The sequence below is a fragment of the Cherax quadricarinatus genome, chromosome 35 (assembly GCF_038502225.1).
Source record: "Cherax quadricarinatus isolate ZL_2023a chromosome 35, ASM3850222v1, whole genome shotgun sequence".
In the NCBI taxonomy this organism is placed as follows: Eukaryota; Metazoa; Arthropoda; class Malacostraca; order Decapoda; family Parastacidae; genus Cherax; species Cherax quadricarinatus.
The window spans coordinates 30,580,738-30,608,644 of NC_091326.1; the positions used below are offsets into that span (position 1 = coordinate 30,580,738).

The 27,907-nt window shown below is 40.3% G+C and overlaps 1 protein-coding gene across 1 annotated transcript in view; it reads right to left on the minus strand.

Annotated features, from left to right (window-relative positions):
- Positions 1 to 27,907, minus strand: part of LOC128695221 (potassium channel subfamily K member 13-like) — a 699,428-nt gene that overhangs the window by 490,203 nt on the left and 181,318 nt on the right. Inside the window, exon 2 of the mRNA XM_070091527.1 lies at positions 25,796 to 26,833. Coding sequence (XP_069947628.1) covers positions 25,796 to 26,516 — 721 coding nt within the window. The 5' untranslated portion in view covers positions 26,517 to 26,833. The remainder of the gene's footprint in view (positions 1 to 25,795; positions 26,834 to 27,907) is intronic.

Below are 27,907 nucleotides of genomic sequence, written 5' to 3' on the forward strand. Positions count from 1 at the left end.
TGTCATGTTGTGGTGTTGACGCTATTGTTACTAACATTGAGTGCAGAAGTTGTGTTGGTGTTACTAACATTGAGTGCAGAAGTTGTGTTGGTGTTACTAACATTGAGTGCAGAAGTTGTGTTGTTGTTACTAACATTGAGTGCAGAAGTTGTGTTATTGATGTTATTGTTGCTAACTTTATCTGGGTACAGCAACATAAACTAGGTTACCTGGAGTTTACCTGGAGAGAGTTCCGGGGGTCAACGCCCCCGCGGCCCGGTCAGTTTACGGGATTTGTTCTGAAATCCGACGCGTATTAGTCGTGAAGAGTAGCCAGGACAGGACAAGAGCGTGAGTGTTGCGTGTGTGTCAGTACGAAAACTGCGGCGTCTGGAATAAGACGTCACGGTTTGGTGTTCGTGTAAGTAGGGATGGTGAGTTTGTGTAGTATAGGCCATAGGTTATTTTACTGGTTTTGGTGCTCTTATGTTTATCTGTAAGGCTCTAGTATGAGGATAGGCCTATTTAATTTTTGGGAAAGTTCTCGTGTAGTGTTTTTGCCTGCAGGCTAAGAGGCCAGGGAGCCTCCCTGTTGATAAATGTTTACGCTTTTCTAACCACTAGTAGCAGTGTCCTAGTGAGCTAATGTGGGTACTGGGTCAATGTGTACTGGTGTTTTTGTAGGTAGTGGGATGGTTGTATATGCAGGTTTATTATTGTATAGATGTATTTTTGTACGTTTAGTTGTGGTGTTCTTGCTTATAAGAAATGTAAGTATTGGCCATTTAATTAACGCTTATATGAAGGAACAAGCTGGCCCTAGGTTGGTCCCTAGGCTGGCCTTAGGTTGGCCCCCATGCTGGCACTAGGTTGGCCCCTAGGCTGGCCCTAGGTTGGCCCCTAGGCTGGCCTTAAGTTGGCCCCTAGGCTGGCCCAAGGTTGGTCCCTATGCTGGCCCTTGGTTGGTCTCTAGGTTGGCCCCTAGGCTGCCCTTAGGGTGGCCCCTAGGCTGGCCCAAGGTTGGTGGCCCAAGGTTGGTCCCTAGGCTGGCCCTAGGTTTCCCCCTAGGCTGGCCTTAAGTTGGCCCCTAGGCTGGCCCTAGGTTGGCCCCTAGGCTGGCCCATGGTTGGCCACTACGCTGGCCCTAGGCTTGCCCCTCGGCTGGCCCTAGATTGGCCCCTAGGCTGGCCTTAGGTTGGCCCCTAGGCTCGTCCTAGGTTGGCAATAGGCTGGCCCTAGACTACGCATATAGTTAACCCCAAGAAGTCAGAACATTCACGTAACGCAATAAATGGAGTAACAATATCATTGCTGCTAACTTCAGCTGGGCACAGCAACATTAACCAGTCCTGGACTGGTCCACGTGGGCGCTGACCCCTGGAACACCTTCCTGGACTGGTCCACGTGGGCGCTGACCCCTGGAACACCTTCCTGGACTGGTCCACGTGGGCGCTGACCCCTGGAACACCTTCCTGGACTGGTCCACGTGGGCGCTGACCCCTGGAACACCTTCCTGGACTGGTCCACGTGGGCGCTGACCCCTGGAACACCTTCCTGGACTGGTCCACGTGGGCGCTGACCCCTGGAACACCTTCCTGGACTGGTCCACGTGGGCGCTGACCCCTGGAACACCTTCCTGGACTGGTCCACGTGGGCGCTGACCCCTGGAACACCTTCCTGGACTGGTCCACGTGGGCGCTGACCCCTGGAACACCTTCCTGGACTGGTCCACGTGGGCGCTGACCCCTGGAACACCTTCCTGGACTGGTCCACGTGGGCGCTGACCCCTGGAACACCTTCCTGGACTGGTCCACGTGGGCGCTGACCCCTGGAACACCTTCCTGGACTGGTCCACGTGGGCGCTGACCCCTGGAACACCTTCCTGGACTGGTCCACGTGGGCGCTGACCCCTGGAACACCTTCCTGGTATTGTTTATCAGTCACTTTGATCAAATTTAAGCAATGACATTTTCTTAATGTTTCAATATTTTTCGTTTGTTTGTCAAATAGTTTTCGAATGCTTTATTTTTTGTTGTATCTGGACATTCTTGTGTTTATTTTAGATTATTGCAATTGAAAATACTACTATTATTTACACTAACTATTGCTACTACCACCAATATTTACACTACAATAACAACAACTAATGCTACAATTGCCAGCACTAATTCTGCTACTATCACTCATACTTCTGCTACCACCAGAACTACTGATACTATTACCACTCACTACTAATACCACTGTTCCCACGAATACTAATTGTACTATTACTACTGATAAAATTATTTCTACAACTAATATTGCTGCTGCAGCTATTACTCCTACCATTACTACTACTACTACTACTACTACTACTACTACTACTACTACTACTAGTACTATTACTTTTACTATTTTATATTATTAATATGCCTGTTAATGCAACTGCTGCTGGTACTACTAGCACTATTATTACTACCACAACTACCACTAGCACTATTATTACTACCACAACTACCACTAGTACTATTATTACTACCACAACTACTACTAGCACTATTATTACTACCACTACTACCACTAGCACTATTATTACTACCACAACTACTACTAGCACCATTATTACTACCACAACTACTACTAGCACTATTATTACTGCCTCAACTACTACTAGCTGCTATTAATACTACAGTTATTATTAGCATTATTAATAAAACTACTATTACTAGCACTACTACTGCTACAACTAGTAGCACTATCACTAATGCTACAACTCTACTACTACTACTACTACTACTAGCATTATTACTACTTCTACAACTACTATTACTATCGCTAATACTACTGCTACTCCTGCAGCTTCCATTAATTCTACTCCTGACTATTGAGTGAACTGCTAACCAAACTGACGTGACACTTCTTCCAGTCACTTCTCATCTCTTCCCTTGATGATAAATCATCATTGGCTGAAATTGGACCAATGTTCCTCCATAAGCACGTAAGAACGACGACGACCGTGAAAAATCGAGTGATAAGACCGATGGAGGAGGAAGTGACACAGATGGAAGACGACAACAAGTATACGAATTGCTTAATGAAATATTTAATTAGATGTTCAGGAAAGGCAGTGAGACTTACAAGAAGGTAATGTAGTCAGAAGTGGTCACTACCAGCTGGAGAGAATCAATGTAACACAGGAAAGATTGATGACACTAATAAGAGTTGGATGTAAATAACAACAGTGGGATCAGACAACAATATAACACCATGGGAGGCTGAGAGAAGGGTTGAAATATCTGCATGATCCTAATAGCAAAGGTTTTCAACCAATCTCCTCAGTCAGGACAATTGCCAGAAAATTTAAAAAAGTGGTCCTCATTTAACAAAAAAAAAAAAGATACTCAGGATGGCCTTAACCGTTGTGGGATCTGATAGTGAGGTGCTGGCCAGACCCCTTATATAGCTTCCTTGGATGCTTTACTTTCATAGTTCCTTGATAATGTGAGTAGTCACGAAAGCGCTTGGAATTTCTCTATTCTTTCAGAGTGGTTGTTTTGCATATTCTGAAATCACCTGTTTACTGTGATCTTATTGCATATATATATATATATATATATATATATATACATATATATATATATATATATATATATATATATATATATATATATATATATATATATATATATATATATATATATATATATATATTAAGAGTAAGACGGAAAATAGGATAGCAGATGAACAAGGAGGCTTTAGGAAAGGTAGGGGGTGTGTGGACCAGGTGTTTACAGTGAAACATATAAATGAACAGTATTTAGATAAGGCTAAAGAGCTCTTTGTGGCATTTATGGATTTGGAAAAGGCGTATGACAGGGTGGAGAGGGGGGCAATGTGGCAGATGTTGCAAGTGTATGGTGTAGGAGGTAGGTTACTGAAAGCAGTGAAGAGTTTTTACGAGGATAGTGAGGATCAAGTTAGAGTATGTAGGAAAGAGGGAAATTTTTTCCCAGTAAAAGTAGGCCTTAGACAAGGATGTGTGATGTCACCGTGGTTGTTTAATATATTTATAGAGGGGGTTGTAAGAGAAGTAAATGCGAGGGTTTTGGCAAAAGGCGTGGAGTTAAAAGATAAAGAATCACACACAAAGTGGGAGTTGTCACAGCTGCTCTTTGCTGATGACACTGTGCTCTTGGGAGATTCTGAAGAGAAGTTGCAGAGATTGGTGGATGAATTTGGTAGGGTGTGCAAAAGAAGAAAATTAAAGGTGAATACAGGAAAGAGTAAGGTTATGAGGATAACAAAAAGATTAGGTGATGAAAGATTGAATATCAGATTGGAGGGAGAGAGTATGGAGGAGGTGAACGTATTCAGATATTTGGGAGTGGACGTGTCAGCAGATGGGTCTATGAAAGATGAGGTGAATCATAGAATTGATGAGGGAAAAAGAGTGAGTGGTGCACTTAGGAGTCTGTGGAGACAAAGAACTTTGTCCTTGGAGGCAAAGAGGGGAATGTATGAGAGTATAGTTTTACCAACGCTCTTATATGGGTGTGAAGCATGGGTGATGAATGTTGCAGCGAGGAGAAGGCTCGAGGCAGTGGAGATGTCATGTCTGAGGGCAATGTGTGGTGTGAATATAATGCAGAGAATTCGTAGTTTGGAAGTTAGGAGGAGGTGCGGGATTACCAAAACCGTTGTCCACAGGGCTGAGGAAGGGTTGTTGAGGTGGTTCGGACATGTAGAGAGAATAGAGCGAAACAGAATGACTTCAAGAGTGTATCAGTCTGTAGTGGAAGGAAGGCGGGGTAGGGGTCGGCCTAGGAAAGGTTGGAGGTAGGGGGTAAAGGAGGTTTTGTGTGCGAGGGGCTTGGACTTCCAACAGGCATGCGTGAGCGTGTTTGATAGGAGTGAATGGAGACAAATGGTTTTTAATACTTGACGTGCTGTTGGAGTGTGAGCAAAGTAACATTTATGAAGGGATTCAGGGAAACCGGCAGGCCGGACTTGAGTCCTGGAGATGGGAAGTACAGTGCCTGCACTCTGAAGGAGGGGTGTTAATGTTGCAGTTTAAAAACTGTAGTGTAAAGCACCCTTCTGGCAAGACAGTGATGGAGTGAATGATGGTGAAAGTTTTTCTTTTTCGGGCCACCCTGCTTGGTGGGAATCGGCCAGTGTGATAATAAAAAATAAAATATATATATATATATATATATATATATATATATATATATATATATATATATATATATATATATATATATATATATATATATATATATACATATATATATATTATATATATATATATATTATATATATATATATATATATTATATATAAATATATATATATATATATATATATATATATATATATATATATTCATATATATATATATATATATATATATATATATATATATATATATATATATATATATATATATATATATATATATATATATATATATATATATATATATATATATATATATTATTATTATCACACTGGCCGATTCCCACCAAGGGTGGCCCGAAAAAGAAAAACTTTCACCATCATTCACTCCATCACTGTCTTGCCAGAAGGGTGCTTTACACTACAGTTTTTAAACTGCAACATTAACACCCCTCCTTCAGAGTGCAGGCACTACTTCCCATCTCCAGGACTCAAGTCCGGCCTGCCGGTTTCCCTGAACCCCTTCATAAATGTTACTTTGCTCACACTCCAACAGCACGTCAAGTATTAAAAACCATTCGTCTCCATTCACTCCTATCAAACACGCTCACGCACGCCTGCTGGAAGTCCAAGCCTCTCGCACACAAAACCTCTTTTACCTACTCCCTCCAACCTTTCCTAGGCCGACCCCTACCCTGCCTTCCTTCCACTACAGACTGATACACTCTTGAAGTCATTCTGTTTCTCTCTATTCTCTCTACATGTCCGAACCACCTCAACAACCCTTCCTCAGCCCTCTGGACAACAGTTTTGGTAATCCCGCACCTCCTCCTAACTTCCAAACTACGAATTCTCTGCATTATATTCACACCACACATTGCCCTCAGACATGACATCTCCACTGCCTCCAGCCTTCTCCTCGCTGCAACATTCATCACCCATGCTTCACACCCATATAAGAGTGTTGGTAAAACTATACTCTCATACATTCCCCTCTTTGCCTCCAAGGACAAAGTTCTTTGTCTCCACAGACAACTAAGTGCACCACTCACCCTTTTCCCCTCATTAATTCTATGATTCACCTCATCCTTCATAGACCCATCCGCTGACACGTCCACTTCCAAATATCTGAATACATTCACCACCTCCATACTCTCTCCCTCCAATCTGATATCCAATCTTTCATCACCTAATATTTTTGTTATCCTCATAACCTTACTCTTTCCTGTATTCACTTTTAATTTTCTTCTTTTGCACACCCTACCAAATTCATCCACCAATCTCTGCAACTTCTCTTCAGAATCTCTCAAGAGCACAGTGTCATCAGCAAAGAGCAACTGTGACAATTCCCACTTTATGTGTGATTCTTTATCTTTTAACTCCACGCCTCTTGTCAAGACCCTCGCATTTACTTCTCTTACAACCCCATCTATAAATATATTAAACAACGAAGGTGACATCACACATCCTTGTCTAAGGCCTACTTTTACTGGGAAATAATTTCTCTCTTTCCTATGTACTCTAACTTGAGCCTCACTATCCTCGTAAAAACTCTTCACTGCTTTCAGTAACCTACCTCCTACACCATACACCTGCAACATCTGCCACATTGCCCCCCTATCCACCCTGTCATACGCCTTTTCCAAATCCATAAATGCCACAAAGACCTCTTTAGCCTTATCTAAATACTGTTCACTTATATGTTTCACTGTAAACACCTGGTCCACACACCCCCTACCTTTCCTAAAGCCTCCTTGTTCATCTGCTATCCTATTCTCAGTCTTACTTTTAATTCTTTCAATAATAACTCTACCATACACTATACCAGGTATACGCAACAGACTTATCCCCCTATAATTTTTGCACTCTCTTTTGTCCCCTCTGCCTTTATACAAAGAAACTATGCATGCTCTCTGCCAATCCCTAGGTACCTTACTCTCTTCCATACATTTATTAAATAATTGCACCAACCACTCCAAAACTATATCCCCACCTGCTTTTAACATTTCTATCTTTATCCCATCAATCCCGGCTGCCTTGCCCCCTTTCATTTTACCTACTGCCTCACGAACTTCCCCCACACTCACAACTGGCTCTTCCTCACTCCTACAAGATGTTATTCCTCCTTGCCCTATACACGAAATCACAGCTTCCCTATCTTCATCAACATTTAACAATTCCTCAAAATATTCCCTCCATCTTCCCAATACCTCTAACTCTCCATTTAATAACTCTCCTCTCCTATTTTTAACTGACAAATCCATTTGTTCTCTAGGCTTCCTTAACTTGTTAATCTCACTCCAAAACTTTTTCTTATTTTCAACAAAATTTGTTGATAACATCTCACCCACTCTCTCATTTGCTCTCTTTTTACATTGCTTCACCACTCTCTTAACCTCTCTCTTTTTCTCCATATACTCTTCCCTCTTTCCATCACTTCTACTTTGTAAAAACTTCTCATATGCTAACTTTTTCTCCCTTACTACTCTCTTTACATCATCATTCCACCAATCACTCCTCTTCCCTCCCGCACCCACTTTCCTGTAACCACAAACTTCTGCTGAACACTCTAACACTACATTTTTAAACCTACCCCATACCTCTTCGACCCCATTGCCTATGCTCTCATTAGCCCATCTATCCTCCAATAGCTGTTTATATCTTTCCCTAACTGCCTCCTCTTTTAGTTTATAAACCTTCACCTCTCTCTTCCCTGATGCTTCTATTCTCCTTGTATCCCATCTACCTTTTACTCTCAGTGTAGCTACAACTAGAAAGTGATGTGATATATCTGTGGCCCCTCTATAAACATGTACATCCTGAAGTCTACTCAACAGTCTTTTATCTACAAATACATAATCCAACAAACTACTGTCATTTCGCCCTACATCATATCTTGTATACTTATTTATCCTCTTTTTCTTAAAATGTGTATTACCTATAACTAAACCCCTTTCTATACAAAGTTCAATCAAAGGGCTCCCATTATCATTTACACCTGGCACCCCAAACTTACCTAGCACACCCTCTCTAAAAGTTTCTCCTATATATATGTACAAAACAACCACTCTAAAAGAGTAGTGAAATTCCAAGCGCTTTCGTGACTACTCACATTGTCAAGGAATTATGAAAGTAATACATCAAAGGAAGGCAATTAAAGGGCTTAGACCACACCTCACAGTCAACTCCCACAACAAAGAAACACCTGACGCGGGACAATACCGGACTCATAAGAAAAGAGGAACACTGCAGTAGGTCCGCTGGTCCAACTAGACAGGTCCTCACGACAACCCACCAACAAATCATTCTACCCAAGAAATAAGGTTTATTATTTGTCCAATGTATTATTAAACTCTAACCAAATTTTATTAATTATAAATGAATCTAATTTATATAAACCTAAGGAAATATTCATATTATTTTCAAAACTGCTTATTATGAAACAAGATTCAATTGTATTTCTGTCAACCATGGACTTGTTTGATACAACTTTCTCAACTTTTTGAAAATCAATTGGATGGTTAAAATCTCTCACATGAATAAATAGAGCATTGGAATCTTGTCCAGTTCTAATGCTATATTTTTGTTGTTTTAATCTTAGTTCGAGATTTTTACCAGTTTGACCGTAATAAACTTTATCGCAAATTTTACAAGGAATCTTATAGACACATCCGTCAGCATTTTGGGGGGAATTCTTAATCAAAAGTTTTTTTACTGTATCAAGATTTTTAAATACAACTTTAATATTAAAAGTCTTAAGAAGAGAAGGCATATCAACCAAGTTTTCATGGTAAGGGAGAACCAACATATTTTTAGTTGAATAAGGTTGGTTGTCCCTTTTTGGGTTGTAAAAAGTATTTCTAGCAATTTTAAATGATTTATCAATTACATTTCTCGGGTATTTCAGATCATTGGCTATTTCATAAATTTTGGATATTTCTTCATCTATGAACTCAGGCCTACAAATACGTAAAGCTCTCAAAAACATTGATGAGAAAACAGACAGTTTAATTTTGTTTTGATGGGAAGAATAATAGTGTACATAGAAACAGTTATTTGTAGGTTTTCACTGCCGTCAACATGACGGCAGTGAGGGAACTTGAGCTAGAGTTCGTCACGGCCACGCTAGCTGGAGATTCGTCTGTAAAAACTTGCATTTGTGGTCACAGTGGTGCCTGTGCTAACCTTCCTATGGTGTAGAAATATACCTAGTTGGACGAATCTTATTGTGGCTAGCTGGTCTAGTGGCTAACGCGACGGTCTGGAGTTTTGAGACTCTCTGACCGCGGGTTCAATCCCGGCCGGGGTATGGTTTCCACGCCTCTTGCCAAGACCCTCGCATTTTCTTCTCTTACAACCCCATCTATAAATATATTAAACAACTTTGTAACATCACACATCCTTGTCTAAGGCCTACTTTTACTGGGAAATAATTTCCCTCTTTCCTACAAACTCTAACTTGAGCCTGATTATCCTCGTAAAAACTCTTCACTGGTTTCAGTAACCTACCTCCTACACCATACACCTGCAACATCTGCCACATTGCTCCCCTATCCACCCTGTCATACGCCTTTTCCAAATCCATAAATGCCACAAAGACCTCTTTAGCCTTATCTAAATACTGTTCACTTATATGTTTCACTGTAAACACCTGGTCCACACACCCCCTACCTTTCCTAAAGCCTCCTTGTTCATCTGCTATCCTATTCTCCGTCTTACTCTTAATTCTTTCAATAATAACTCTACCATACACTTTACCAGGTTTGTAAATGAATGATTCAGAGAACCGACAGGTTGATAAATTAGACACATGTGCAACACTTGGGTATCTTTAATGAGGAAACGTTTCGCCACACAGTGGCTTCATCAGTCCATATATAGGAGAAACTTGAAAAACAGGAGGAGAATGATTACCTCATTCTCCTCCTGTTTTTCAAGTTTCTCCTATATATGGACTGATGAAGCCACTGTGTGGCGAAACGTTTCCTCATTAAAGATACCCAAGTGTTGCACATGTGACTAATTTATCAACTTTACCAGGTATACTCAACAGACTTATCCCCCTATAATTTTTGCACTCTCTTTTGTCCCCTTTGCCTTTATACAAAGGAACTATGCATGCTCTCTGCCAATCCCTAGGTACCTTACCCTCTTCCATACATTTATTAAATAATTGCACCCACCACTCCAAAATTATATTCCCACCTGCTTTTAACATTTCTATCTTTATCCCATCAATCCCGGCTGCCTTACCCCCTTTCATTTTACCTACTGCCTCACGAACTTCCCCCACACTCACAACTGGCTCTTCCTCACTCCTACAAGATGTTATTCCTCCTTGCCCTATACACGAAATCACAGCTTCCCTATCTTCATCAACATTTAACAATTCCTCAAAATATTCCCTCCATCTTCCCAATACCTCTAACTCTCTATTTAATAACTTTCCTCTCCTATTTTTAACTGACAAATCCATTTGTTCTCTAGGCTTCCTTAATTTGTTAATCTCACTCCAAAACTTTTTCTTATTTTCAACAAAATTTGTTGATAACATCTCACCCACTCTCTCATTTGCTCTCTTTTTACATTGCTTCACCACTCTCTTAACCTCTCTCTTTTTCTCCATATACTCTTCCCTCCTTGCATCACTTCTACTTTACTACTCCCTTACTACTCTCTTTACATCATCATTCCACCAATCGCTCCTCTTCCCTCCCGCACCCACTTTCCTGTAACCACAAACTTCTGCTGAACACTCTAACACTACATTTTTAAACCTACCCCATACCTCTTCGACCCCATTGCCTATGTTCTCATTAGCCCATCTATCCTCCAATAGCTGTTTATATCTTACCCTAACTGCCTCCTCTTTTAGTTTATAAACCTTCACCTCTCTCTTCCCTGATGCTTCTATTCTCCTTGTATCCCATCTACCTTTTACTCTCAGTGTAGCTACAACTAGAAAGTGATCTGATATATCTGTGGCCCCTCTATAAACATGTACATCCTGAAGTCTACTTAACAGTCTTTTATCTACCAATACATAATCCAACAAACTACTGTCATTTCGCCCTACATCATATCTTGTATACTTATTTATCCTCTTTTTCTTAAAATGTGTATTACCTATAACTAAACCCCTTTCTATACAAAGTTCAATCAAAGGGCTCCCATTATCATTTACACCTGCCACCCCAAACTTACCTACCAAACCCTCTCTAAAAGTTTCTCCTACTTTAGCATTCATATCCCCTACCACAATTACTCTCTCACTTGGTTCAAAGGCTCCTATACATTCACTTAACATCTCCCAAAATCTCTCTCTCTCCTCTACATTCCTCTCTTCTCCAGGTGCATACACGCTTATTATGACCCACTTTTCGCATCCAACCTTTACTTTAATCCACATAATTCTTAAATTTACACATTCATATTCTCTTTTCTCCATCCATAACTGATCCTTCAACATTACTGCTACCCCTTCCTTTGCTCTAACTCTCTTAGATACTCCAGATTTAATCCCATTTATTTCCCCCCACCGAAACTCCCCTACCCCCTTCAGCTTTGTTTCGCTTAGGGCCAGGACATCCAACTTCTTTTCATTCATAACATCAGCAATCATCTGTTTCTTGTCATCTGCACTACATCCATGCACATTCAAGCATCCCAGTTTTATAAAGTTTTTATTCTTCTCTTTTTTAGTAAATGTCTACAGGAGAAGGGGTTACTAGCCCATTGCTCCCGGCATTTTAGTCGCCTCATACGACACGCATGGCTTACGGAGGAAAGATTCTTTTCCACTTCCCCATGGACAATAGAAGAAATAAAGAAGAACAAGAGCTATTTAGAAAAAGGAGAAAAACCTACATATATTTATATATATATATATGCATGTGCATGTCTGTGAAGTGTGACCAAAGTGTAAGTAGGAGTAGCAAGATATCCCTGTTATCTAGCGTGTTTATGAGACAGAAAAAGAAACCAGCAATCCTATCATCATGCAAAACAGTTACAGGTTTCTGTTTCACACACACACACACACACACACATCACAGATATATCTATTTATATATATATATATATATATATATATATATATATATATTTATATACATAGACACACACACACACACACACACACACACACACACACACATACACACACACACACATATATATATATATATATGTGTGTGTGTGTGTGTGTGTGTGTGTGTGTGTGTGTGTGTGTGTGTGTGTGTGTATGTATGTATATATATATATATATATATATATATATATATATATATATATATATATATATATATATATATATATATATATATATATATGTATATATTATATACAAACATGGATAGATAGAAAGGTATGGGAGATAGAGTGAGATGTGATAAGGTTGGTATTGCTGAGGGCGAGATTTAGGTACCAAGACTATTGATGTTGAAGCTTGAATGTAAGTGTTAGGTACCAGGACTGTTGGTGTTGAAGCTTGAAGGTAAGTGTTAGGTACCAGGACTTTTGGTGTTGAAGCTTCAAGGTAAGGTTTAGGTACCAGATTCGCTGAGGTTGAAGGTTGAGTGCGAAAGTTAGGTACCAGGATCGTTGTGAAAGAGGACTGAAGGTAAGAGTTAGGTACCAGGATCATTGAGGTTGAAGACTGAAGGAAAGAGTTAGGTATCAGGATCATCGTGGTTGAAGACCGAAGGTAAGAGTTAGGTACCAGGATCACTGAGGATGAAGACTGAAGGAAAGAGTTAGGAACCAGGATCATTGAGGTTGAAGACCGAAGGTAAGAGTTAGGTACCAGGATCATTGAGGTTGAAGACTGAAGGTAAGAGTTAGGTACCAGGATCATTGAAGTTGAAGACTGAAGGAAAGAGTTAGGTACCAGGATCATTGAGGTTGAAGACCGAAGGTAAGAGTTAGGTACCAGGATCATTGAGGTTGAAGACCGAAGGCAAGAGTTAGGTACCAGGATCATTGAGGTCGAAGACAGAAGGAAAGAGTTAGGTACCAGCATCATTGAGGTTGAAGACCGAAAGTAAGAGTTAGGTACCAGGATCATTGAGGTTGAAGACCGAAGGTAAGAGTTAGATACCAGGATCATTGAGGTTGAAGACCGAAGGTAAGAGTTAGGTACCAGGATCATTGAGGTTGAAGACTGAAGGTAAGAGTTAGGAACCAGGATCATTGAGGTTGAAGACTGAAGGTAAGAGTTAGGTACCAGGATCACTGAGGTTGAAGACCGAAGGTAAGAGTTAGGTACCAGGATCATTGAGGTTGAAGACCGAAGGTAAGAGTTAGGTACCAGGATCATTGAGGTTGAAGACTGAAGGAAAGAGTTAGGTACCAGGATCATTGAGGTTGAAGACCGAAAGTAAGAGTTAGGTACCAGGATCATTGAGGTTGAAGACCGAAGGTAAGAGTTAGGCACCAGGATCACTGAGGATGAAGACTGAAGGAAAGAGTTAGGTACCAGGATCATTGAGGATGAAGACTGAAGAAAAGAGTTAGGTACCAGGATCATTGAGGTTGAAGACTGAAGATAAGAGTTAGATACCAGGATCATTGAGGTTGAAGACCGAAGGTAAGAGTTAGGTACCAGGATCACTGAGGATGAAGACTGAAGGAAAGAGTTAGGTACAAGGATCATTGAGGTTGAAGACCGAAGGTAAGAGTTAGGTACCAGGATCATTGAGGTTGAAGACTGAAGGTAAGAGTTAGGTACCAGGATCATTGAGGTTGAAGACTGAAGGAAAGAGTTAGGTACCAGGATCACTGAGGTTGAAGACCGAAGGTAAGAGTTAGGTACCGGGATCACTGAGGATGAAGACTGAAGGAAAGAGTTAGGTACCAGGATCATTGAGGTTGAAGACTGAAGGAAAGAGTTAGGTACCAGGATCATTGAGGTTGAAGACCGAAGGTAAGAGTTAGGTACCGGGATCACTGAGGATGAAGACTGAAGGAAAGAGTTAGGTACCAGGATCATTGAGGTTGAAGACCGAAGGTAAGAGCTAGGTACCAGGATCATTGAGGTTGAAACCTGAGTGCCAGGTGGAATATCAGGTTAACTGGTAACAGTCATCCACTAAACTGATATACGCCAAGTGTTTAGCTCCGATTTTCATGTACACTATCCACCTTGATTTTGTTCTACAGTATGGTGTGAACAAATAACTGTTATTATCGAGTAGTTCTGTTTGTTGTTCTAGGTAATATTAAGTTTGGTGCCTATCCATGCAAACATTAAGGTGCGGAGTTTTGTCGCGGGGGATAACACAAACTACACTGATGTTACGAGTCTTGCAATCCTATTGGCTTTCTTGTATTCTGTTTATGTGTTGTGTGATGTTTAGCATACCTTTTGTTTCCCACATCCTGCACAGGATGTGTGACGCAGACTCCGGCACTGGTGTTAAGTTCACTGTGTCCTCCTCAGGTTTCGTCTCACGTAATTCTTCATTTGAGTTCTGTTTTATAGGAACCACTTTTACTGAGGGTCTGTGTAATTATCATATTTTCCGGCATATAAGGCGCACTGCAGAATTTTCATAATTGTAATTCAGTAATCATATTCAAGGGTTAATCACCCACTTACTTTACACCAAAGTGTACACAGCACATACCCTCAACCCTGACCTTGAGCTTATAAGACACAGGTTGATTTTCAAGACTATTGTGAGGGAAAAAGGAGCGCCTTATATGCCGAAAAAAATACTGCGTGTTGGTTATTTTTTCCAGTAGGAACTTGAGACATCTGTTCATACTGTTGTCTTCATTACGTGTGGAGAGTATTTTTTCCAGTAGGAACTTGAGACATCTGTTCATACTGTTGTCTTCATTACGTGTGGAGAGTATTTTTTCCAGTAGGAACTTGAGACATCTGTTCATACTGTTGTCTTCATTACGTGTGGAGAGTATTTTTTCCAGTAGGAACTTGAGACATCTGTTCATACTGTTGTCTTCATTACGTGTGGAGAGTATTTTCTGGTCTCATTGTCTGCTAGTCTGGACACAGTGTGAAGGGAAATATAATGATGAGATTTCCTGACAAGAGGCATATTCTTTGTCGAGATATACAGAGATGCTAATTCTTTAGGCTTCCAGCAAAACTGCAATAATAACTCCTACAAGAATAATCAACAGGATCTTCACTTCTACAGTAGTGTGCATATTAATTGGAACAGCAGTAAGTTTTGTGATTATCTCATAATATGTCTTAGGCTCTGGCTTAATTAATGTAATTTGGGTTATTTTCGGAAGTTTGCTACCGACTTCTGGCAACCATCCAGCTGTGCTGTTATCCTCCGATTATCGTCAGTGCTACAACAGCTGTTGTAGCACTGACAATAATCGCAGTAAATGTGGTTTCACCAAATTCTCTCCTTCAGTTCATCATTACTGCTGAAATTCATGATGGATGTGCATGTACTGTAGCTCATAGTAAACATACTGATTAGAGTATTAGACAGTTCCCCGAAAATTTGAGCTTAGCAAAGTCCACTGTTGGTAGGATTCTAAAGAGAGCTGACGACACTGGTGATTGTGGAGGGTTGCATCGAAGATGTGGAAGAAAACGCAAGACAACACTCCACAATGACAATGTTATCATAAGAAATAGTGTAAAGGATCCCACGAAAACCAACAAAGATCTACAGAAAGATCTGGCTTCAGCTGGTATATATGTTGATTCTTCAACTGTTTGACGAAGGCTACTTAAACTGGCAGAACTACCAGAAAGCTGGTTAAGAAGCAATTATTAGCTGCTGCTGTTATGAGGTAAAAACGGCTGCGGTGAGCACTCGTTCATGAGAGATGGATGACATATGAATGGAGACAAGTTATATTTTCAGATGTGGCATATTTTGAAGTACATATTTATAGATCAATGGTTGTGAGACTGTGCAAAGGCGAACCTCTTCGGAATGGACACTTTCAATAAGCGCTAAAACACCCACCTAAGATGTTTTGGGGTACTTTTACTGCTAAAGGCCCTAGACGGTTTGTTATTGTTGAGGGAATGATGAGCAGTGACCAATACAAGGCAATTCTGGTAACTCGTTTGCTTCCCATTGTGGATAAAGACTTTCTCGATGGAGAAGGCATTTTCCAGCAGGATCTTGCTCCATGTCACACTTTTAGAAAAATGCTGACATTCTTCGAAGTGGGCCAAGCGTTCTAAATTGGCCTGGAAACTCTCCTGACCTTAACCCAATTAAGACTCTATGGGTAATAACCAAACGCAGGATCGCAAAACAGGATTTTTGAAGAAGCGAATTGCAGGTGTTATTAGGACCTTGCCAAAGAACTTTCCAAAATATGCTTAACTTTGGTTGATTCTATGCTACAGCGAGTAGCAATATTTGTAAAAGCGAACTTTTATTAAATCAACTGTCTGTCATATCATTACTGAGAATTTTTTAAAATAACATTAATTTTCCAAATTAATGTCTTATTTCAAAACTGTCCCAGTTAATATGCAGAATACTGTATATGGTTCCAGTCCATACATACTGCCTCCTCTTTTTTCCATAACCTGACAGAAAAAAATGTGAAAAGGATGACGAAGTGAGGAGAGAAAAATCTAGATTACTAAATGGTGTACTCGTGGTTGATCAAAGAATTTTAGAAATCAGGCCATGTAAGAATGACGAGATAGGCTGCCGGACAGTGTGAGAATGAAGAGATAGGCTGCCGGACAATGTGAGAAGCTGCCAAGCGAAAGTGAAAACCAAAGATCATGTATGGCATCACCAGAAGAATGATGCTGGAGATCAAGAGAGTGTTCTGAAGGTGGAGGAGATCTGATAAGGAAGTGTAATTAACTAAACAATGTTTCTTCGAGGATGTATTCACCGAGATATTAAGAGGGATGCTGGAGAGAATAAGGGAACATAAATTACATATAAAAGCTGCTAAATTAATTGGAAAAGCCAAAAGTAATGAAACCTGATAAGAAGAATTCTTGGCTACTGAGGAAAGACCTTAAAATACTGTGTGAATTGCTACCGAAAATCTACAAGTCGTCGAGGACTAAGCATATCCCAGAAAGCCGGAAAGCAGAAAATGTCGTTATAGTTGTCAAGGAAGGAAGCAGTCAGCACTAGACACAGGTCGGTAATAGGGAGAGCAGCGAAACAACTGGAGAGGCTTAGAGTCATTAACGACAGCTCAAAGGGCTTAGGGAAGACAACGGAAATGGAGCAGGCACGACAGGAATAATTTAAGTACCTATTTTTCAACGGTTAGAAAATATGTGACGCAGTTTCCCACAAAGAGGCTAGTCAACAAGCAGGAAGAACAGTCATGGGTAAGAGAAAATGCATTTTAATAGAACAAAACAAGAGAGAATGAGAGAGAGAGAGAGAGAGAGAGAGAGAGAGAGAGAGAGAGAGAGAGAGAGAGAGAGAGAGAGAGAGAGAGAGAGAGAGAGAGAGAGAGAGAGAGAGAGAGAGAGAGAGAGAGAGAGAAAGAACGATGGTCTCTGAAGGGGTATCGAGATGAACAAGTGTGAAGAGTAGTAGCTAACTGTAGTCGTCCTGATATACAAAAAGACATGCCTAACGAGATGAAGTCGTGTGTTTTCCTGTTAGGAGGCGATGTGAAGCAATAAGGCGAGTAAATACCTGAGAAGACAGGAAAAGGAAACAAGAGAATCTGAGGAGATAGATAAAGTGGTCAGTCAGCCTGTTATTCAGAGTCGAGCCCAGCAAGAATAGAGGAATGAAAAACCGGGATGGGCAGCAAAGACCAAGTATAGAAAGAAGACTAGATAGAGGCCACAGTGATTAGTAGGTAATCAGAGTACCAATCATATAGCAGAAGATGCACATCAACCTAATGCCGGAAGTGACACATGCCTGAATAGTAAATTTGAAAGTGGAATTTAGTAGCCTAATTAAACAAGTATTTATTACAATAATGATATACAATACTGAGAAGATGAGAAAGTGGACACAGAAGCCTCATTTGGATTTATCATCTCCGTATAGAGTAAAAGAAGTCTCTGTGGTTGGAGACCCGTCTTCAAATACAGGCACCCAGGTGTTGGTTACGTCTATCTACCTACCTGGAAAGGGTTCCAGGGTCAACGCCTCTGCCGCCCGGTCCATGACTAGGTCTTGTGGTGGATCAAGCCTGATCAATCAGGCTGTTACTCCTGGATTCATGCAGTCCAACGTACGAAGTCAAGCCAGGCTGGTCTGGCACTGACTCTAGGTGCCCGTTAATTAAGCTCTCTCTTGAAGACAGTCAGGGGTCTATGGATAATTTTTCCCTTATGTATGATGGGAGGAAGTTGAAGAGTCTTGCACCCCTAACACTTATTGTGTTGCATCTAAGTGTACTCGTGGAACCCCTCCTTCTCATTGTGGGGTGGATGTTGCACCGCCTCCTGAGTCTTTTGCTTTCGTACATTAGGGAACTTTAAACGGTCCCAGTAATTGAGGTGTTTGACTGTATTTAAACGTGCAGTGAAATTTTTCTGTACATCATCCAGATCTGCAATTTCGCCTGCCTTGAAAGGGACCGTTAGTATACAACAGTATTCAAGCCTAGAGAGAACAAGTAATTTAAAGAGAATCATCACTGGCTTGGTATCCCTTGTTTTGAAGGTTCTCATTATCTATCATATCATTTGCCTAGATGTAATAACGACATTGCTGTGATCTTTGAAAGTGAGGTCCTATAACATTATCACTCCCAAGTCCTTAACATTAGTTTTCTGCTCTATTGCGTGGCTAGAGTTTGGTTTATACTCCGATCTAGCTTTCATTTCCTCAAGTTATCCATAGCGGAGTAATTGTCAAATCTGTCTACACTGAACTTCATTTTTCTGTAGCCCATTTGAAGACTTGGTTTATATTCACTTGGAGATTTGTAGTACCCTGAATGGATGACACTCACGCAAATTCTAGTATTGTCAGCAAAGGAAGACAGTGCTATGGTTTGCATTTCTGTCTATGTCATATATGAGGATGAGGAAAAAGATGGTAGCGAGTACTATACCTTGTGGAACACAACTTTTCACTGTAACTGCCTTTGACTTAACTCTGTTTACTATTACTCTTTGTGTTCTGTTGGTTAGAAAATTAATGATCCATCTAACCACTTTTCCCCTTATCCCTTTATCACGCATTTTGTGTGCTATTACACAATGATCGCACTAGTCGAAGGCTTTCCAAAGTCTGTGTATACTATATCTGCATTCTGTTTGTCCTCCAGTGCATCCAAGACCATTTCATGATAGTCCAGTAGCCGTGAGAGGCAGGAGCGACATGTTCTAGCCCTGGATAGAGCAATTGCTGAGTATCCAGGAGGTTGGCAAACTTGTTTGTTGCAACCCTTTAAAAGATTTTTATGATGTGGGACATTAGTGCTATCGGTCTATAATTCTTTGTAACTGCTTTAACTGCCACCTCTGTGGAGTGGGGCTGAATTCCATTGTTTTTAGTGACTGTGGAACGACCTTTGTGTCTAGGCTTCCTCTCAACAGAATACTTAAGACACGCAAAAGGGAGTTTCTTGTTCTTCTTGACGATCACGTGTCTGATTTCTCTACTTCAGCAGGTTCATAAAAATTTGCATTACTAATTCAAAATTTACAATTTGGAACTAGTTTTTTCTTGCTCTTTAATTAGAGAAAATAACAAACTAATTAATAACTCACCTATTCCTTAGTTAGCACGAGCGTCGTGTTTTCTTTATTCCTGAATGAGAAATTATATTATCTGTTAATTTTATGAAATTATTAATTAGAATGATACAAAGAATTATTTTAATTAAGTCATATGTAGTGGGACACATGAATTTAAACTATGTGACTAAGCCTCTTAAGCTTTACTGTTAGATTAAGCTTTCCCGTCCCAAAGAGTGTTTAAGCTTTTTATTCAGTTAATTTACAGACTGTTGGTCGTTATCTTTCCTCAGTTCATTTGTAAGTCCAGTCTAGTCTATGGTTTACTATCATACAGTCAAGATGCGGCCGATAATAGTTTACTAACTCTGAGGAATCTATTTAGTGCTGGGTGAATTAGAGAAGATGTGAAGAGGCTTACGTGGAAATCTGCGTTTTGGTCGAGGTGTTTTGCAATGTCGAGGAAGGGTTGCTATGTACTGTCAGTACGATATGCGATAAGAATGATGAAGTCAAATATCTTAGTTACTTCCAGCAGCTCTCATTGTATGTGTGAGAATGTTGGAATACTATAACGTTGTGTGAGAATGTTGGAATACTATAACGTTGCTTCCAGCAGCTTTCTTGGTGAGAGATGAAAGTGAATTTGGCCCACAGGATAGTAGACTCAGTGAAATTCTGTCGTGGTACCAGATTAGTAGACTCAGCGAAGTCCTGTCGTGGTACCAGGTAAGTAGGCTCAGTGAAGTCTTGGCGTGGTACCAGGTTAGTAGACTCAGTGAAGTCCTGTCATGGTACCAGGTTAGTAGACTCAGTGAATTCCTGTCGTGGTACCAGAAAGTCGTTTTTTGTTGATCTTTTGTCTATGATTGTCGATGGCGGCGTCAGTAGGGACATTATTGAAGAGAAACGTGACGTCAGTGGAGAAAGGTGTTGGGTATCACCGCCTCTCCTCCCTCATTAGCGGTGGCAACGATAATGTTGATGTTGTTGGCCAAGCTTTTAAAAACCTGGATATACCACCTCTTCTCGCTGACAGGCTTTCCAATATTTGGAGAGGACCACAACATTTTTTTCGAGAAATTTAGAAAAAATAGACATCTAACATACTGTAATGGTGTTATATATATCTATTACAGTATACTGATGTTTGGATTCTCCTCTAAAAGACCAGCTTTCCACTGCAACCCGATTCCTTTGTTCAGATTTCATGTGCAGCAGACACGAAAATCCACATTTAATTAATGCAAATGACCAAAAAATTATGATTGAATGTGCTGACAAATTTGGGCAGTGCCCAGTCATTCTGGCCCAAATTTCCTTCATGGTCGGCTGCTGGTACACATCTTGAGCCGCCAAATCATATTTCAAAGTCAGGAATTCCACCTGAAGATCCTCTGGAAAACTGTTAACATCTGTTGTTAATGGAGTTCCAACGAAAGAACAACATATCACGTGTCCTGTCCATCTCACGAAACTCTCGGTGGAATTCGTCCAGTAACTTCTGTAAACGATATTGAATTTGCCTTCTGAAGGTTTGTTTTTACAAAATTTTTACCTTCGACTCTTATGGTCCAGAGTTCAAATTTGTCAAGAAAAGCCTTAGTGATGCCTTGGTGAGAAAACAGATTTGCATGTTTTTTTTTTTTTTTTTTTTTTTTTTTTTTTTTTTTTTTTTTTTTTTTTTTTTTTTTTTTTTTTTTTTTTTTTTTTTTTGGCATCAGAAGATTCAGTTTGTTCAAAATACCAAAAATATCAACAAGATAAGCAAGTTATAGATCTTACTGCGTCAACCTTATTCAGAATTCCTCTTTCCCATGAACATGGAGAATTATGTACAACCTCCCTCCCCCTCTTTCAATTAAAAAATTCGTTCTGTGCTGCCAGCCACCGTACAGAAGCGTACAACAGCAACACTTTAAAGTCGGAATCAACAGAGATACCTTTACTTTGGAATCAACAGAGATACCTTTACTTTGGAATCAACAGAGATACCTTTACTTTGGAATCAACAGAGATACGTTTACTTTGGAATCAACAGAGATACCTTTACTTTGGAATCAACAGAGATACCTTTACTTTGGAATCAACAGAGATACCTTTACTTTGGAATCAACAGAGATACCTTTACTTTGGAATCAACAGAGATACCTTTACTTCGGAATCAACAGAGATACCTTTACTTTGGAATCAACAGAGATACCTTTACTTTGGAATCAACAGAGATACCTTTACTTTGGAATCAACAGAGATACCTTTACTTTAGAATCAACAGAGATACCTTTACTTTGGAATCAACAGAGATACCTTTACTTCGGAATCAACAGAGATACCTTTACTTTGGAATCAACAGAGATACCTTTACTTTGGAATCAACAGAGATACCTTTACTTTGGAATCAACAGAGATACCTTTACTTTAGAATCAACAGAGATACCTTTACTTTGGAATCAACAGAGATACCTTTACTTTGGAATCAACAGAGATACCTTTACTTTGGAATCAACAGAGATACCTTTACTTTGGAATCAACAGAGATACCTTTACTTTGGAATCAACAGAGATACCTTTACTTTGGAATCAACAGAGATACCTTCACTTTGGAATTAACAGAGATACCTTCACTTTGGAATCAACAGAGATACCTTCACTTTGGAATCAACAGAGATACCTTCACTTTGGAATCAACAGAGATACCTTTACTTTGGAATCAACAGAGATACCTTTACTTTGGAAAGCTCAAACTACCGCAGTTGTAAGGTCTATCCAGAACTCATAAACCAAACATTCCTCTTTGAACCATCCTCTCCGGCCAAGGTACAATACTGCCACGCAGTGGGACTACTTACCAGATATCTATACGGACTCCTGGAAGCTATCAGCCTCATGCATTTGAACACTCCGGTGACCTGTGCTACGTCTCCAGCATCATCGTCATCAGAATGAAACATATGATCTCTTATGACGTCACGTTATACTAATATCATCAGAATCTCCACGACTACGGTGCTCTTCGCACCTACTCCAAGGTTGAGGGACTGATTACCTCAACTTCTGTATATAGTCCTACTGTCTTCAAGTTATGTCCTGGAATTTGTATTGATAAAGCCACTGGATGGCGAAACGTCTACAATAAAGATATCCAGATGTTGCACATGTGTCTTAATTTCATCTTGTCGGTATTATATACCATTCTTGCACTACTAATATCCCTACTGACGACGCCATCAAAATTCGTAGACGGAAGATCAGCTGTGACACCAGCCTTCCAGTATCGTGACAAAACTTAGGAACATAAGAAAGAAGGAACACTACAAGAGGCCTACTAGTCCATGCGAGGCAGGTCCAGTTCTCCCACTGGCTTAAGCCAACGCCTTGACCTAGTCAGGTCAGTCATGTCACTTAAGGGAGGAGCACGGCATCCGACCTAGTAGCACAAGCTAGTCAGGTCCAACTCACACCCACCCACACCCACTCATGTATTTATTCAACCTATTTTTTAAACTTCACAACGTCTTAGCTTCTATGACGGTACTCGGGAGTTTCTTCCACTTATCCACAACTCTATTACCAAACCAGTGCTTTCCTATATCCTTCCTGAATCTGACTTTTTTTCAATTTAAAACCATTGCTGAGAGTCCTGTCTATGTTAAATATTTTTAGCACGCTATTAACATCCCCTTTATTAATTTCTGTATTCCATTTATACACCTCAATCATATCCTCCCTAATTCTACGCCTTTCTACAGAGTGCAGATTCAGGGCCTCAGTCCATCCTCATAGGGAAGATTTCTGATACATGGGATAAACTGTGTCATCCTCCTTTGTACGTTTTCCAGTGGATTTATATCCATTCTGTAATACGGTGACCAAAACTGTGCAGCATAGTCTAAATGAGGCCTAACCAAGGATATATAGAGTTGAAGAACAACCTGAGGACTTCTATTATTTATACTTTTTGCTATGAAGCCAAGGATTCTGTTAGCCTTACTGCGAACACTAATGCACTGTTGTCTTGGTTTCAGATTACTGCTAACCAGAACTCCTAAATCCTTTTTGCAATCCGTAATATTAAGATCTACATTATTTAGTTTATATATGGCATGGTTATTTTCCCGTCCAACATTTAGAACTTTGCATTTGTCTATATTAAACTGCATCTGCCACTTCTCCGACCATTGCATCAGTCTACTCAAATCATCCTGGAGTGCTCTAGTGTCCTCATTAGAATGAATTGGACGGCCTATTTTGGTGACAGCAGCAGATTTGCTTATGTCGCTATTTATTCCCTCATCTATGTCGTTTATGTAGATTGTGAACAACAACGGGCCCAACACTGACCCCTGAGGAACACCACTTGTGACGTTCCCCCATTCTGATTTCTCCCCATTTATGCAAACTCTCTTCAAAATTCAAAACTTCAACCAAATCAACGCTGTCAAACTAAGCATTAAATTTACTTTAGAACTTGAAGAAGACACAACTACCCTTCTTAGATCTCCCCTGCAGAAGAGATAACGACTCGATCATTCAAAGAATACAGAAACCCCACCAACAGAAGAAGGGAAGGATAAAGTGATTTTTTGTAACCTTATAGCCTTCGGAATATTAAGTCTTGTATTTTTCCAAGAGAAATGCTCCTTCATCTCATAAGACTTCACATGTCTACATTTCCCTACCATCTTCATCCTGCCTAAACGCCACATCTTCTTTACACGCCAAAAAAGAGTTACTTGGTCTTTTCATGTGATGACAACACACTATGATTCTTGGTTTCTTATGGCCTCCAAGGCCATAAGAAACCACACGACGAAGTGGCCTACTATAACCCATCCGCAGCCACTGAGAACATTTGACGAACTGTAACAAAACTCAGATTATCAGTGAACCAGAATTACTGTAGAATGTCAAGTTTTTAAATATCTTTGGCAAATCTGATAGACACAGTAAATTGTAGTACTACGCTGGTTCTGGACAACGTTTAGCCTCGCCCACCGCGAGATATGACCGTCAGGTGATCGCTCTACGAACTCACCTCTTCTCATCACTTGATATTGCCTGAGTTCCTTATATCAAATGCCTCCTTGCATATACTAAGAGTGAGAAATGTCCTAGGATCTAAACGTCTCCTCACTGAAATGTCCTATAGGTGTACTCTTGCAATTTTATACTTAACTTGTGGGTATTAATTAATTTTGTTCAATCTAATTTCGAATTGTTTGATTACCATTCAACTCTGCAAATGTTGACCAAAGAGTGATCTATATATTCACAAAACCCCAAATCATTATTTGTTTAAAGATGACTTTTGTTTTTACTCCCTTTTCCCCATATATCCATGTAATGGTCTACGATTTATTTAATTACTACGGCATAAGGTGAAGAACATCACTGAAGTTAAGTAAACGAATTTATGGCAGATCAAAGTTAGTGAGAAAAAGGTTCCAAACGAGACATGTGAATTTACTTTTGTTGAAATACAAAGGAGTTAAACGTCCTCGTCTGTTCGGTAATCCCTTTTATGAAAACAAAATTATCAGTGTGAAATAACCTACGTATCAACTGAAAGTTTTTACAAGGATAGGGGATAATATATCGTGATGCGTAGTTACGAAGGTAGAAACATAGATGCAACTGTCTGTGGTAGCAAATGAAGTCTCCATAACATTTCTATGACAGCCGGAGTTTTACACTATTGAATTTCCAGGCTGGTAACTATTATCCCGCCACAGTTCATTTAGAAACCCAACGATATCGAAGGTATACTGCCACCCATTCTCCTAGGAAGTGACCCACAACATTCCACTAACATCAGGGTAACTATTTACTGCTGGGATAAAAGGGTGAGCAGGTGCAAGTAGACTTGTCAATACGTCTCGCTCTACCTGGATTCCTCTGGTTGTGAGCAGAAGGCTAGCCAGTGAGCCGCTGCTGTTTATTGCGTCATATTTATGTTACGATACTACTCATTTACCTGTAATATCATAAATGGAGTGGTAATAAGCGAACGTAAAAGTGACTTACCGATAGTAGAGACAATAGTGTAGACGAAGTAAAAGCTGCCAGCGAAATCCCAAAGTTGTCGGTCCTGGGGCGTGTATCGTTGGCTGGACATGTTACCCCAAGAAAACACAAGGTCATCAACTTGAGATAAGTTCAAACGTTTGTTATTAATAGAATCATTTACTATCTGGCGCATTTTGTTGTACTGGAACATGTGCTTGATTCTCTGTTGCTTCTCATTCTCCTCCTCTAAGAGCTGGAAAACGAGAGCACCTAGCAACATATAGAGCAGCAGCACTATCGCCAGTAGCAGGAAACGTGCGTTGTCTTCCTTTAAAGAGAGTTTGCGCAGCAAGCCCTTTTTTGGTCGAGGTGTAGCCAGGCGCGCACTTGCAGGCATCACCACCACCTCCGTCTCATGTCTGACGACGGAGGAACGTCGTGATGCAGGACACAGACAGGTACAACACCCCACGCTGGCTCCACTGATGCTTGTCCTGGTGCTACTTCCATAGCTGTCGGAGTAGCTGTCAGTATCCCCACTGCTGCTGCTACTAATATTTGGTTTTCGGTGCGTAGCGCGGCCGGATTGCGAACCCGTCCATCCATCTACTGTCCACACTGGTCTGTTGATGTGTCGGGGAGTGTCGGGTAGCTCTATAGACTCGCCGGTGTGTGCATCCCAGGACCGCTCCAGGTTAGCCAGTTGGGTGTGAGAGCGACGACTGTCCATGTGAACCATCGCTACCTGTCCGGGCAGTGGAAGGGAACCTCTGAAGCCCTCAGTTTCCTCATAGTGGCCGGTGTTGAGGCGCAGCGTAGCCACGTCCCGCCTCGCAGAGTGCGTAACCACCACTCACTCGTCCTGCCCCACACTACCTTCTCTGCGGATCTTTGCAGTAAATCTTCGTAACCTCACAGAAGCAAGGTTGAGTGAAGGTGTTTAAATGCTTCATGTGGAGACGGGAAGGAGCGCGTCACTCAACATCATTGTAAAGGATAACACTGTCCCAACCACTAGCGCCACCCAGCAACAAATCTTCTACTGTCTACCAGTGTCTGAAAAAGAAAAAGAAACTTGGTTAGAATATCCAAGGTGCAAATATTTCAGAATTATTATTATTATTATTATTATGAAAACTTATCGCTAAACCTACAAGACCATATAGCCCTGCAGAGTAGGATGTGCTAAGGATGTAATATGCCGGATCAAAACCAGCGAGGGGTAAAAAGGAGGCAGGAAACATAGTCAGTAAGGGAGGTGAGAAGTGCTAAAGGAAAAGGATAATCCAAGTTGGTATAACAAAGATGTCGCTGATACCAAGATATATAAGATACGTATGTAGAAAAACTAGATCGTGTTAGATGATGCGATTCAAAAGTTTTACGTTTATATTAATAATAGTTTTTCTAACACTGCGAAAGTTATATTTATTTAACAGGAAAAATCAACTCATTGATGTCAGTTATGGCAAGTTGTAGTGGAGGAAGTAGTTCTCTATACCAGCTTATAATAACGTTTCACTTAGTAGCCACTGTTAACATTATCAATCCAGCATGTGACACATCTGAATATATATATATATATATATATATATATATATATATATATATATATATATATATATATATATATATATATATATATATATATATATATATATATATATATATATATATATATATATATACAGGGAAAGATCGCAGTCAGCAGGACTCGATACTGCTACTGGGACGGACAAGATTCCCAGCATATGTGGCCACACAAATGCCACATATGCTGGGTAGCATTGAAATAGCTTGAATCCATGCTCAAGGTGAATGTATTCAGATATTTGGGAGTGGACGTGTCAGCAGATGCGTCTATGAAAGATGAGGTGAATAATGGAATTGACGAGGGGAAAAAGGTGAATGGTGCACTGAGGAGTCTGTGGAGACAAAGAACTTTGTCCATGGAAGCAAAGAGGGGAAAGTACGAGAGTATAATTATGCCAATGATCTTATATGGGTGTGAAGCAATGGTTGTGATTATTGCAACAAGGAGAAGGCTGGAGGCAGTGGAGATGTCATGTCTTAGGGCATCGTGTGGTGTGAATATAATGCAAAGAATTCGTAGTTTGGAAATTAGGAGGA